The sequence below is a fragment of the Magnusiomyces paraingens genome (genome assembly GCF_902498895.1).
Source record: "Magnusiomyces paraingens strain CBS 517.90 genome assembly, contig: contig3, whole genome shotgun sequence".
Classification (NCBI taxonomy): Eukaryota; Fungi; Ascomycota; class Dipodascomycetes; order Dipodascales; family Dipodascaceae; genus Magnusiomyces; species Magnusiomyces paraingens.
Window position 1 is genome coordinate 339,411 of NW_022474069.1, and position 12,074 is coordinate 351,484.

Consider the following 12,074-nt stretch of genomic DNA (forward strand, 5'->3'; position numbering starts at 1 on the left):
AGCAAGCTACTAAAAATGTCTCAGGTACCTTTAAAAAAATTTAAAAAAATTTAAAAAAATTTAAAAAAATTTAAAAAAATTTAAAAAAATTTAAAAAAATTTAAAAAAAAATTAAAAAAAAAACGTTTATTTCTCAGTAAAGTCAATAGAGAAAGGTCTATAAGGATCCAAGTTTCAGTAAAAATATAAGGACAAATTACTCATTATCATGTACTTTATTATAAAAAAACAAAAGGAAAAGAGAAAACATAGTACACATTATTATATATATTTTCATGGCATCATTCATTCATTCATAAAGTTGTTTGTTTGTTGGTTTTTATCGACTAGTCTTGCGGCCACGAGTACCTCGTCCAATGGCCACATGAACGCCATTTGGCGCAGATCCATTGTTATTAAGAGCAGCAGCCGCCAGCGACCCTGCACTTGCACGCGATCGGCCACCAAGATGGATACGGTAGTGCTGCATACAGTTATCCTGGCGAGCAAATCGCATTGAGCATTCTGGATGCGGGCACTCGTAATTCTTTTCTCCAGTATGGATGCGAGTGTGGCGCGCCAAATGCCCAGAGGTAGTGAACCCCTTTTGGCAACTACTGCAAATGTACTTCTTCTTGTGCTTTAGTGGCGGTGTGTTTCCCGGCGCAGTAGACGACGCAGCTAGCGAAGCGGCAACCACTGGTGATTGTGTGGGTGGGATGGCAACAGAAGGTGCAGCTCGTGTAGAAACTGGCTGTTGTGGAGGAAGTTGTTGTTGTTGTAACTGTTGGGGAGGAGAAGGAGTTGGCGCGGCAGTCACTGCATATTGAATGTGTGGTGGATGTTGTTGATTTTGTTGTTGCTGTTGTTGTTGCTGTTGCTGCTGCTGCTGCTGCTGCTGTTGCTGCTGCTGCTGCTGCTGCTGCTGCTGCTGGGGAGGAGGGATCATGTGATATGATTGAGAGTATGGGTGATATGAAGGCAATGGTGGAGGCACTGGAGAGACATTTGAAGGTGGAGAAACAGTCTGCTGGTGCAGTTGCTGGTGAAGATGCTGTTGCTCTTGAATAAGAGAAAGAGGTGGAGGTGGGGGAGGTGGATGCGCATAATGCATAGGAGGGTACATTTCCGAAGAACTAGAGACTGGGGACAAAACATGGTGATTCCCAGAGTTAAAGACTTCATGTTGTGGAGACAGCGGACTCAGGCTAGAGGATACGGAGGATGATCGCGAGATCGAAGGTGAGAAGAGAGTTTGAGGGACAGAGTTGACTGAGTCAAATGAGCCATTTCTTATTCTATGATGCTGTAGTGGTGGGGGTGGTAATTGTTGTGATGCTTGTTGATGGTGTTGTAATTGTGGATGTGGATGAGAAGAAGACCGATGGTCATGATGTTTAGAGTCCAGGCCTTCGTTAATGTTGAACTTTGAGAGGGCAAAAATGTCTGAATCATTTAGTGGGGAAGCACCCGACGCAGATTCCAAAGGCTTTTCACCACTTGCAGTACCTCCAAGTTTGAGGGGTGGCAGTGAGATTTTGCCATTCTTCTCAAAGTAAGAGGATGCATTTGGACGAGAGTTATGACTATGATGATGATTATGGATGTGATGAGTCTGTGGTAGTTGTTGCTGTTGTTGTTGTAATTGTGGTCGGCGAAATGAGTAGTCATAAGGAAGTTGCTGAGGATATGCCTGAGGAGAGCTCTGAAGATAATGAGTTGGAGTTTGAGTTGGAGTTGGAGGAATAGAAGCCAACTGGTATTGTTGATAGGGTTGCTGTTGAACAGAAGCAGGAGGTGGGCATATCCGAGGTCTTTGAGGTTCGGGAGCAACATGAATAGGCGCCTGTTGTTGAGATGGTTGCATGTCGTTAAGAATAGATCGCGACCCGTAAGTGTTTTTAACTTCAAAAGCCATTGTGGAAGTAAAGCGAGTATACTAAGCAATGAAGAATGTTGGTAAAAGAAAGTCAAGTATTGAAAAAGTCAAGATAAATTTGAAAAAGAAAGAGAGAAAGAGAGATTTTAATGTCTTATTTTTTTCTAAGGATTTAAGAAAAAAAAAAAGTTAAAGAAAGTAAAAAAAAAAAAAAGGGGGGGAAGACAGGGACCTTTTATAAGGCAGCAGACATATATATATCTTGAGTATAAAAGAAATTTCCGTCATAATGGTTGAGGAAGTCATAATAGCAGATAATAATAATAATAATTATAATAACAATAAAAATAATAAAAATAATAAAAATAATAAAAATAATAAAAATAATAAAAATAATAAAAATAATAATAATTATAATAATTATAATAATTATAATAATTATAATAAAAATAATAAAGAATAAGAATAATAATTCGAAGAAAAAAAAATTTAAGATAATAAATCCTGAATAATAATAATTTTTATTATTAAATCCATAATAATAATATCCAACAATAGTCCCGAACGTAGTGCTGGCTCAGTAAGTCTTTGCCCCAATATGGTAGTTGTTTTTGGTGAACAGCGGAAACGGCACCACCACCACTACCACCAGCATCAATCACCACCATGTAACCATACACTATTCTAATACTAATACTAATACTAATACTAATAGCATAACTTGCATATATGATAATCATAACTTATTGAATAGAACCTACCTATGCAAATATTTTTATTTTTTTTTTTTTGAAAATAATAAATAATAATAAAGAATGACTGACTGAATAAAAAAAACTTTTTGAGACGAAAAAAAAAAAAAAAGGCGGTTTATTCTTTTTAATTTTTTTTTTTTATTAAGGAGCATTCACAATAAGACCCGCTAAGGGTCCACCAAACATAAACAAGACTTAAATTGTGTAAATATATGATGATGATGATCAATGCATCAGTATATGAGAGATATCTGAGCATAGCAAGGATTGATAAATTTGAAAAAAAAAAATAAAATAATAATAAAATAAATAAAAAATAAAAAATAAAGAAAAATCTTTTAGAGCGTTATGATGTTGCTAACGGTTCAAAATACCATTTAGTCCAGATTCCAAGACAAAGCTTACTGTATTCGTTTTCAACGGAGGGTTCAGTTGGTGAAACAGAAACCAATCGAAAGCTTTATTTTATTTTTATCTTTATTTTTGTCCCTTTATTTGTCTCTCAGTCCGTTTACTGGAAGAGAGAAGGGTGGGTAGGTAGGACGGTTTCTAATGAAAGAGGGAGATCCAAATAATTTTTGCAACTAATAGGCTTGAAATTTTACAGACTATTTCTTTTAGTTCTAGACCTGATTCTCCGCCGTTTATTTTTTTTTCTTCTTCTTCTTCTTCTTCTTCTTCTTCTTCTTCTTCTTCTTCTTCTTCTTCTTCTTCTTCTTCTTCTTCTTCTTCTTTCATGTTGTTTTTTCTTATGTTTCTTAGTTTTTAGGGCTAGATCCGTCTCATTATGCAAAAAATAAAAAAAAATAAAAAATAAAAAGATTGATTAGGTTTCGTGCAAAAATTCCGGGTCCTGAGTAGATGAAAAATAGCATGAATTCTGGAATACGATAGGAAGTGTTTAATGGATTATAAGCCTTATAAGGGCTTTAGTATTACTTAGCTTCATTAGTTTTCATTAGTTTTATTTTTTTTTATCCTTTCACGGTATCATTAAATGGAGAATAGAGGGAAAGCCTTCCCATAATATTCTTAATTCACCACTAAACTAGCCGAGTAGGCATTGGATTTTTTGCAGTTAGCAGGATTTATGTGACCCGGCATAAATAAAAGTCTCCATGAATTTTTATTTGACTTGTTCTTTATGCAGGTAAAAATGATAAAAAAATTTAAATAAATAAATTAAAGAAAATAGCTATATAAAAAGTATGGATAAAAAAAAAAGAGGTGAGAAGAAAAGGTCTTTTTAATAAGGTTATTAAAAGGCTTATGTTGGTGGTTTCGGATATTAGTAGAAATTAGTAGAAATTCCAATTTGAATCATTACCATTTCCATCAACATCAACATCAATACCAATACCAATACCAATACCAATATCAATATCAATATCAATATCAATATTAACATCATCGTTTCAATATTTGTCATAGTTACCAAGACCAAATTTCACGGCGGGGAGAGATGTGGAGGGCGTGCGCGTTGTTAAAACCTAATTCCATGTGCTTATTTCGATTGGGTTTTTTGGGCCATTGGGAAATTGAAAGATAGTGAAGATACCCGTAAGCGAAATAACCCACATAGTAAAAAATAAAAAAAAAATAAATAAATACACAAAGACCGAATATACAAAAAAAAAAAAAAAATAAAAATAAAGGTTCATATAGATAATATCCATTTGCAGTGGGAAATGGATCCTCTCTCTTTAGGTATTGTTAGCTTATAAGCTTTCAATGCCGGATGGCAATATTAAAGAAACTTTTGGGCACCTGCACCAGCCAGGTTTACAGGGATACCGACATATTAGTCGTTCGTTAAGCAAAAAAGTATATAACTAAATGAAATAAACTTTTCTCGCTAACATCAAAGCTTTCCCACATCCAAGACTCAACCCCCCGCCTCTTCTTAATATATATATATATATATATATATATTGAATTCCTGGGCTTATTCTGAGTTTATAAGCTCATAAGCTTATAGGGTGATTAAATGATACAACTATATGATGAGCAAGAAAAATTAAATTAAATTAAATAAATAAATAAATAAATAAATTATAGTTAATGATAACTTGAAGAATGCAATAACCTCTTTATACTTCCATCACTTTGAAGAGAACAAAAAAAAAAAAATATCCCGGCGTTTACCGCCTAATATATTGTAAGTACTGTTTGGACCAAAATCTTTTTTTTTTTTTTTCTTCTTGGCATAGAAAAGTAATAATTGAGAGCAGAAAAAAAAAAATAAAAAAAAAAAGATGGGACTAACCAAAAAATGGGCTTTTAAATAAAATAATTAAATAATTAAATAGTTAAAAAATTAAAAAAATTAAAATAGTTAAAATAGTTAAAATAAAATAATTAAAACTTTACCTATGCATTTTGTTCAGTTCTTAATTTTTTTTTTCTTACACAAAGCACGACAATAAAACATCAAAATAATAAAGAAGAAAAATACAATATAATTTTTTTTTTATAGTTGTTGTTGTTTGAACTCTTTCTAAAACTATAACATGAATATTAAATTCTAACGAAATTACAAAGATGGAAATTTCAACGAAAAGTAAAAAAAAAAAATAATCTTTGCTGTTTCAATTTTTTTTTTTCTTTCTTTTTTTTTTTTTTTTTTTCTTTCCTTTCTTTAGTTCTTGGAAATATAAATTATTAAAAAAAAAGGAAAAAAAAAAGTTTTCTTGCAATTCTCAAAGGGAAACCCTCCTCCATTAGCTTGGTAAACCATCATATACTACTACTACGAAGCTTAGTTAATAGTATGTAGAATAGTAATAATAATTTATATTGGTGTCTCTATACGTGCCACGCTTTTGCAGGCCAACAACTCAATTTTGCCCAGGTCATAAACCCAAATCAAGCATTCTATTAAATGCAGTGCAAAGTTGTTAATTGATTATTAAGTGTATATGTGATGAAAAACCTTTTTTTTTTTTGATTTTTAATTTTTAATTTTTAATTTTTAATTTTTAATTTTTAATTTTTAATTTTTAATTTTTAATTTTTAATTTTTAATTTTTGGTTTTTGGTTTTATTTTTATTTTTATTTTTATTTTTATTTTTATTTTTATTTTTATTTTTATTTTTATTTTTATTTTTATTTTTATTTTTATTTTTATTTTTATTTTTATTTTTATTTTTATTTTTATTTTTATTTTTATTTTTATTTTTATTTTTATTTTTATTTTTATTTTTATTTTTATTTTTATTTTTATTTTTATTTTTATTTCATATACTTTCCCTCTCAATCCTCCCCCTTTGTATCCCTTCAAAAAGAAAACCAAGAAAAAGATCTCGTGAGATGAATGATAATAACTTGTCTAAATTAAAAAAAAAAAAAAAAAAATTCTACCAGAAATAAATAAAGTCTCCTTTATTTTTGAATTTTTAAATTTTTTTTTTCTCTTGGGAATGCTATGCTGTTGTTTATGTCTAAACTTCACACACAAAAAAAAGGCCCTTAAACCTTGATTGGACTAAAAAAAAAAAAAAAAAGAAAGAAATCTTGTTAAAGGGTCGCCAGGGTCATTAACCTTGTTCTCTGCCTCTCGTATTTTTTTTTATTTAAAAAAAAAAATCTCTTCTTCTTCTTCTTTTGTTTCTTTTCTAGTGATTAATGCTACTAGGATATTCAAGTCATGATGACAAAAAAAAAAAAAACTTTGCCCTCAATGTACAAGTAGAGCCACTCTAAAGCTCTTTCCGTAATTCCGACTGTAGAATAATTTTTTTTTATTTAGTACTATTTTTTTTTTTTTTTTGTATGTTTTTAGTTTCAGCGGCCCGCTTGTCGTTAAAAAAATATTCATTTCCCAGCTAGTACTGAGTATATATAGTAACGAAAACCGATTAAAGAATAAAGAGAACCCCGTCGCTGTTTCCCGTTATTAAAAACTCCGTTTTTTTTTTTTTTTAACATGGTTTGGAATATCACGTTGAAACCTCAAAATCTATTGTAAATATATATATACATACATACCTGTTTATCCAAATGAACCATTCCCGTTATATGCGATATATTGAAAACGATAAGTTGCTCCAAAAAGGAAATTTCTTATAGCAAAAACCTGGTTTTAATTTGTGGAGAAAAGACCGAGAATAGAAACAAACAAACAAAACGTATATATTCCGTGTGGTGTAAGAAAGTCGAATGATTGATACTGATAATGGGAAATGACACCCCGTTTTCACTCAGTTTGTTCCAAATTCACCTTTTTATTTTTTTTATTTGTTTTTATTTTTTTATTTATTTTTTTTTTTTCCTCTGTTTGGGTATTCTTTGTCTTTGAATCCAACTGAAAACAGTTGAAAGACCAATGTTTGAAATGAAGAAAAAATTAAAAAAAAACACCAAACATTTTGTTTATTTTTGTAAAAAAGAAAAGAAATGAACGACTATCGGCTAATATTCCAAAATTAAAAAAATATTGCTTGAATTCCATATTTGAAAAAACTTCCCTTTACATGTTTGCATAATATCTTATCAAAAAAAAAAAAAAAGAAAAAGAAATAGTAACTTTGATAAATTTGATGGAACGGAAACGAGACCCACAATTGAAATCTGACTGACCATGGTTAAGACCAACCTTACATTTTTTTTATTTTTATTTTTATTTATTTTTTTTAATTTTTTTAATATCATTTTTTCTTTAAATAAAGTTATGCAAAACTTTTTTATTTTTATTTTTAACTAGTATAAAGATGAGAAAAGACATTAAAATATTATTATCCATCTGGAAATTTTTTTTTTTTTTTTTTATTTTTTATTTTTGGTTTTTGGTTTTTGGTTTTCAAACCTCTTTATCTAAAAATGATCAATAGGGAATTCTCCTGCTTTGTACAATTTACAAGATGATTCCAATAATAATAATAATAATAATAATAATAATAATAATAATAATAATAATAATAATAATAATAATAATAATAATAATAATAATAATAATAATAATAATAATAATAATAATAATAATAATAATAATAATAATAATAATAATAATAATAATAATAATAATAATAATAATAATAATAATAATAATAATAATAATAATAATAATAATAATAATAATAATAATAATAATAATAATAATAATAATAATAATAATAATAATAATAATAATAATAATAATAATAATAATAATAATAATAATAATAATAATAATAAAAGGGTTGATTATTTGGAGATGTGTATTAATTAAATAATAATAATAATTGCCAAATAAAGAAAAAAAATTATTTAAAAATATCTACATTATTGTCAATCTGGGAAATTTTTTTTTTCCCTCTCCCCCTTGTGCACACCATCTATTCACATGTTGAAAGTTTGAGACATGAATTTTTTTTTTTTTGACCCTTAAAAATCAAAGTTAACCTGATGAGTTTTTATAAACATTCCCCCTCTTCCCTTCCCTTCCCTTTTTTTTTTTTTTTTTTTTTTTTAAATTTTATCACAGATCATAATCATTATACTTTTCCTTTTCGTTATTGTTTCCCTGTATCCTGCGCGCGCCCGCAAACTTTATATACATCTCATCAAGGGGCCCCTAAGCGGATATGCGCTGGCCACACAACATGAGCAACTGCATATTGGGCTAGAATAGTAATAAACTGTTGTTCCTTTGAAATCTCCAAAGTTTAGTAAATTTTAAGGGGGTGAAATACAAAATATTAGTAGTGGTAGTGGTTGTGGTAGTAGTGATGGTGATGGTAATGGTGATGGTTATTGATTTCCAGTGTGACGTAATAAACAATTCTTTTTGAGTCCTTTTTTTTTTTACTTTTAAATGAGTATTCAGTCGTATATATCTCAATTTTACGTCATAGTGCCCAGTAGAATTGAGTTTTTTTTAAAGCTAATCTAAAGCAAATCAAATCAAATCAAATCAAAAGAAAAGAAAAAAAGCTACCCTTTTCTTCAATTTTAACTGCTTGGTTATCTATAATCAACAATTAGGTATCTATGTCTGTTACTTTATGATATTTTATCCCAAAATCACCAACTTATTAAAGAAGGAAGGGAAATATATATATAAATGAATAGAGACCCCTCGTTTCTTAACGCAATCAATTTTTTTGTTTGTTTGTTTCCCAGATTTAATCTGTATTTAATCTGGACTTTTTAGACAATCACGTTTTCAATTCAATTGCTGGTCGTGGTGGCGTGCATGTACATACGCTATTATCTGCACCTGCAAATATGGTAACAAAACCTGGAGATAGTGGTAATATTGAAAATGAAAATGGAAATGAAAAAAAAAAAAAAAAAAAATCTGCAAGCAAGCGAAAGTACTACACAGAAAAATCTCTTGTTATTTTCCAAATCTTGAAATATCCTTTTTTTGTTTTTAATATTTTTGATATTCAATCAATTCATATCTTTTTTTAACTAAATTTTCGTTTAAATCAAATTTTTTTTTATTTCTTCTTTATTAAACTTTTTTTTTTCATCCAGTTAAAGTATTTTGTTAAAATGCACTTCATCGACCACTCAATACTCTCTTGTTTTCTGCAGATTGTTTTTTCATTTGCCGGTTTAGGTATTTACAAAAACAAGAAATAAAAAGAAAGAAGCAATTAAAGCCACATGAAACGTATTTTTTTTTTATTTTTCCCTATTTAACTTTACTGCAAACCTGTATGAAGAGTCTAGTCGGCTTTTTGTTCTGTTTATCAAGTAAGCTGAACTAAATCTCTCGAGGACAAAGAGTCTTGAACATATTTATATATATTTATATGGCTAAAAAAAAAAAAAAAAAAAAACAGTCCTGTGTTATTTTCCCAATAGTAACAACAAAAGGGTTATTTTGAATTGCTGTCATAAATTTCCTTTTTTTTTTTTTATTTGCCATTAATGTCCCTTCTCGGACAATTGATTCCTTTTAAACATGTATCCTCCATATCTTCATTGATAGACTGCAACCCTTGCATCTTTTTTTTTTTGTTTTTTTTTCATTGGTTGGCGCAGCAGCAAACTTTACAGCATTTTGCTGTGTTGCTCTATTTTGTTGCGTTTTGATTTTTCAAGACTTTATTCCTAAAGGAGCAAAATGGTTGATTTAATACCAGGAAGAAATGAACAATAAATATATCCTTTTTTTTTATCAAAATAATATATTATTTGTGCATATTTAAAACAAACACTTTGAAAGTTAACTAAATTCCTGTTTTCAGCCTCCTCTTTTCTATATGAGAGTTTTTCCTTTATTCAGATTGCAGCTTGATTGAAAAAAAATACATAGCATTGCTATGTATTTACTTTAAGTAAACTTAGCCAAAGAATGAGACCCTTTTTTTTTTATCACTACTTGGTGTTGCTTAGGTGGATCCCGTCAGTGCATATTGCTTTAATAATAGTGATAATAATTGTGATAATAATTGTAATAATATACATATAAGATACTGAACTCCCTGAGCCCCCCCCCCCCAACCTTGCGTCGCCAAATTCGCCATATTGCACCAGGCAATGAAGAAGGTTTACAATAACCATTTATCAGCAGATGCAGTATACAAAATAACATTAATGGTAATATTAATAGCATTTATAAAAGTAATATTAGCAGTGCTGCAGGTTTTTCTTTGACGTCCCTTGTTTTTATTTTTTTTATTTTTCAATTAATTATTTTATTTTTAAAGAAAACTTGAGTGACATTCCTTACGCAAAGTAAGTGAGCTCCTTTACTTTTTTTTCATTTATGCATCTTTAAGGTTTTTTCATCAGCGCCTCTCGGGTGGGTTGCTACAAAAGAATGTCACCTCTTTTTCCTCTAAAGTCTTCAAACAGCTTTGCATCCAAGACCAGCTTACAGGTGTTGTAGTTGCTGTTAGACAAATAGTACGTAAAACTATTTCCTTTAATAAAACAACATCAAGTAGCTTACATGGCTTAAAAGTCTTGTTGTTGTTAGTCTGAAAAGTTATTGTAACAAAAAAATAACAGAAATTTATTCATTATTAGTTTTAATTAATAATAATTGTTACAATTTGCTGTTTGTCTTACATCTCTTTTGGGCTTCCATATTGTCACTTTGTGAAAGAAAATAAGGGAAAAAAAAATTCTTTTTTTCTTCCTTTCAAAAGGGATTCTTTCCTCCGTTCTTTTCATTCATTATGAATAAAAGTAAATATAAGCAAAAGGGACCCTTCCATAAGTACAACTTTTTCTCCTGCCTAAAATTTCCTTCGTTTTTGATATCTGTTTTTGAAAAAAAAAAAAAAAAAAAAGAAAAAAATTCACGCAGTACAGACATAAGTCATAAATCTGAATTTCATTTCAAAAACAAACTGTCTTGAATCCAAAGATTATCATAGAAATACATTCTTTTTAATATCTCTAATATCTCTAATATCTCTAATATCTCTAATATCTCTAATATCTCTAATATCTCTAATATCTCTAATATCTCTAATCTGAGGAAAATCTAGACTTTCTCCTCCCTTTTTTATTTTTAAATTGATTTTTAAGGTTCAAAAGAAAATATTCAAACTTTCACTTGAGTAGAAATAAGCCCAGTGTCCCTTTTTGGTCTCCCATTTGAAAGACTCCAACCGTTAAAAGGATCTTAGTAGTCCATATCAATTGAAATCATGCCACTTTCCTTTAGGTCTTCTTTTTCAAATTACTTTTTTTTTTCTTTCTTTCTCATAATATCTTCGTTCTTCTTAACATCTTCTTTTTCAAAATATATTTATATTGGCTTCTTTCTTTATATTATCATTTGATCAAGCTTTTTTACTCCCCTTTTTTTTTTTTTTTTTTTTTACAAAATACAACAACTCTTGTTTATTCCAACTCTACGAATCTCCAATTTTTTTTCCAAATCTAGGGAACTTTTAAAATAATAATAGGTTTATAAATATATATATTTAGTAAAATTAAAAATTTGAAAATAATATAAATTTTTTGAATTTTTTCATCAAAATGACCCACTATAAAAATTTTTTTTTTTTGACTTAGAAATCAAGATTCTACTTAGGTTGAATTTACCATCAAAGGCAAAAAAAATTTCTTTTCTCTTGGAGTTATTATTAATTACATAAATAACTAGAATCATTTATGATACTCTCTTTCTTACCAGGTATATCTATAAATATAAAGCTATATATTGCTCAAATATCTTGAAGGAAAATCTTAAAGAAAAAAAATTTTTCCAAGCTGTGCGGCTGTTTTGAATGTTGTATCTCAATTTGATTTTAGTCTACTAGGTTTGAAATAGAAAAGGAAAAAAAAAAGTTAACACTAGTTTAATTATTCGTTTAAAAAGCGTTCAAAAAATTTTCTTGCCAATATTTCTTAAAGTTAGTTAGTCAATGTCAAGAGAAAAAAAATTCCCCCAGGTTCCAACCGCTTTTTAATTCTCTAAGTTTTTTCCCTTTAGTCCATACACCAATATCTCTTTCATTTGCAGTTTTTTTTTTTTTCAAGGATGTGGCAGCAATTTTATGTTCACAACATA

The 12,074-nt window shown here is 28.9% G+C and overlaps 1 protein-coding gene across 1 annotated transcript; it reads right to left on the reverse strand.

Moving 5' to 3' along the window:
• Nucleotides 1–319: 319 nt before the first annotated feature.
• Nucleotides 320–1,897, reverse strand: SAPINGB_P003419 (uncharacterized protein; the record flags this gene model as incomplete). Its single annotated transcript, XM_031998137.1, has 1 exon — nucleotides 320–1,897. One exon carries the CDS (start codon nucleotides 1,895–1,897, stop codon nucleotides 320–322), a length of 1,578 nt encoding a protein of 525 aa, XP_031854028.1.
• Nucleotides 1,898–12,074: the final 10,177 nt, after the last annotated feature.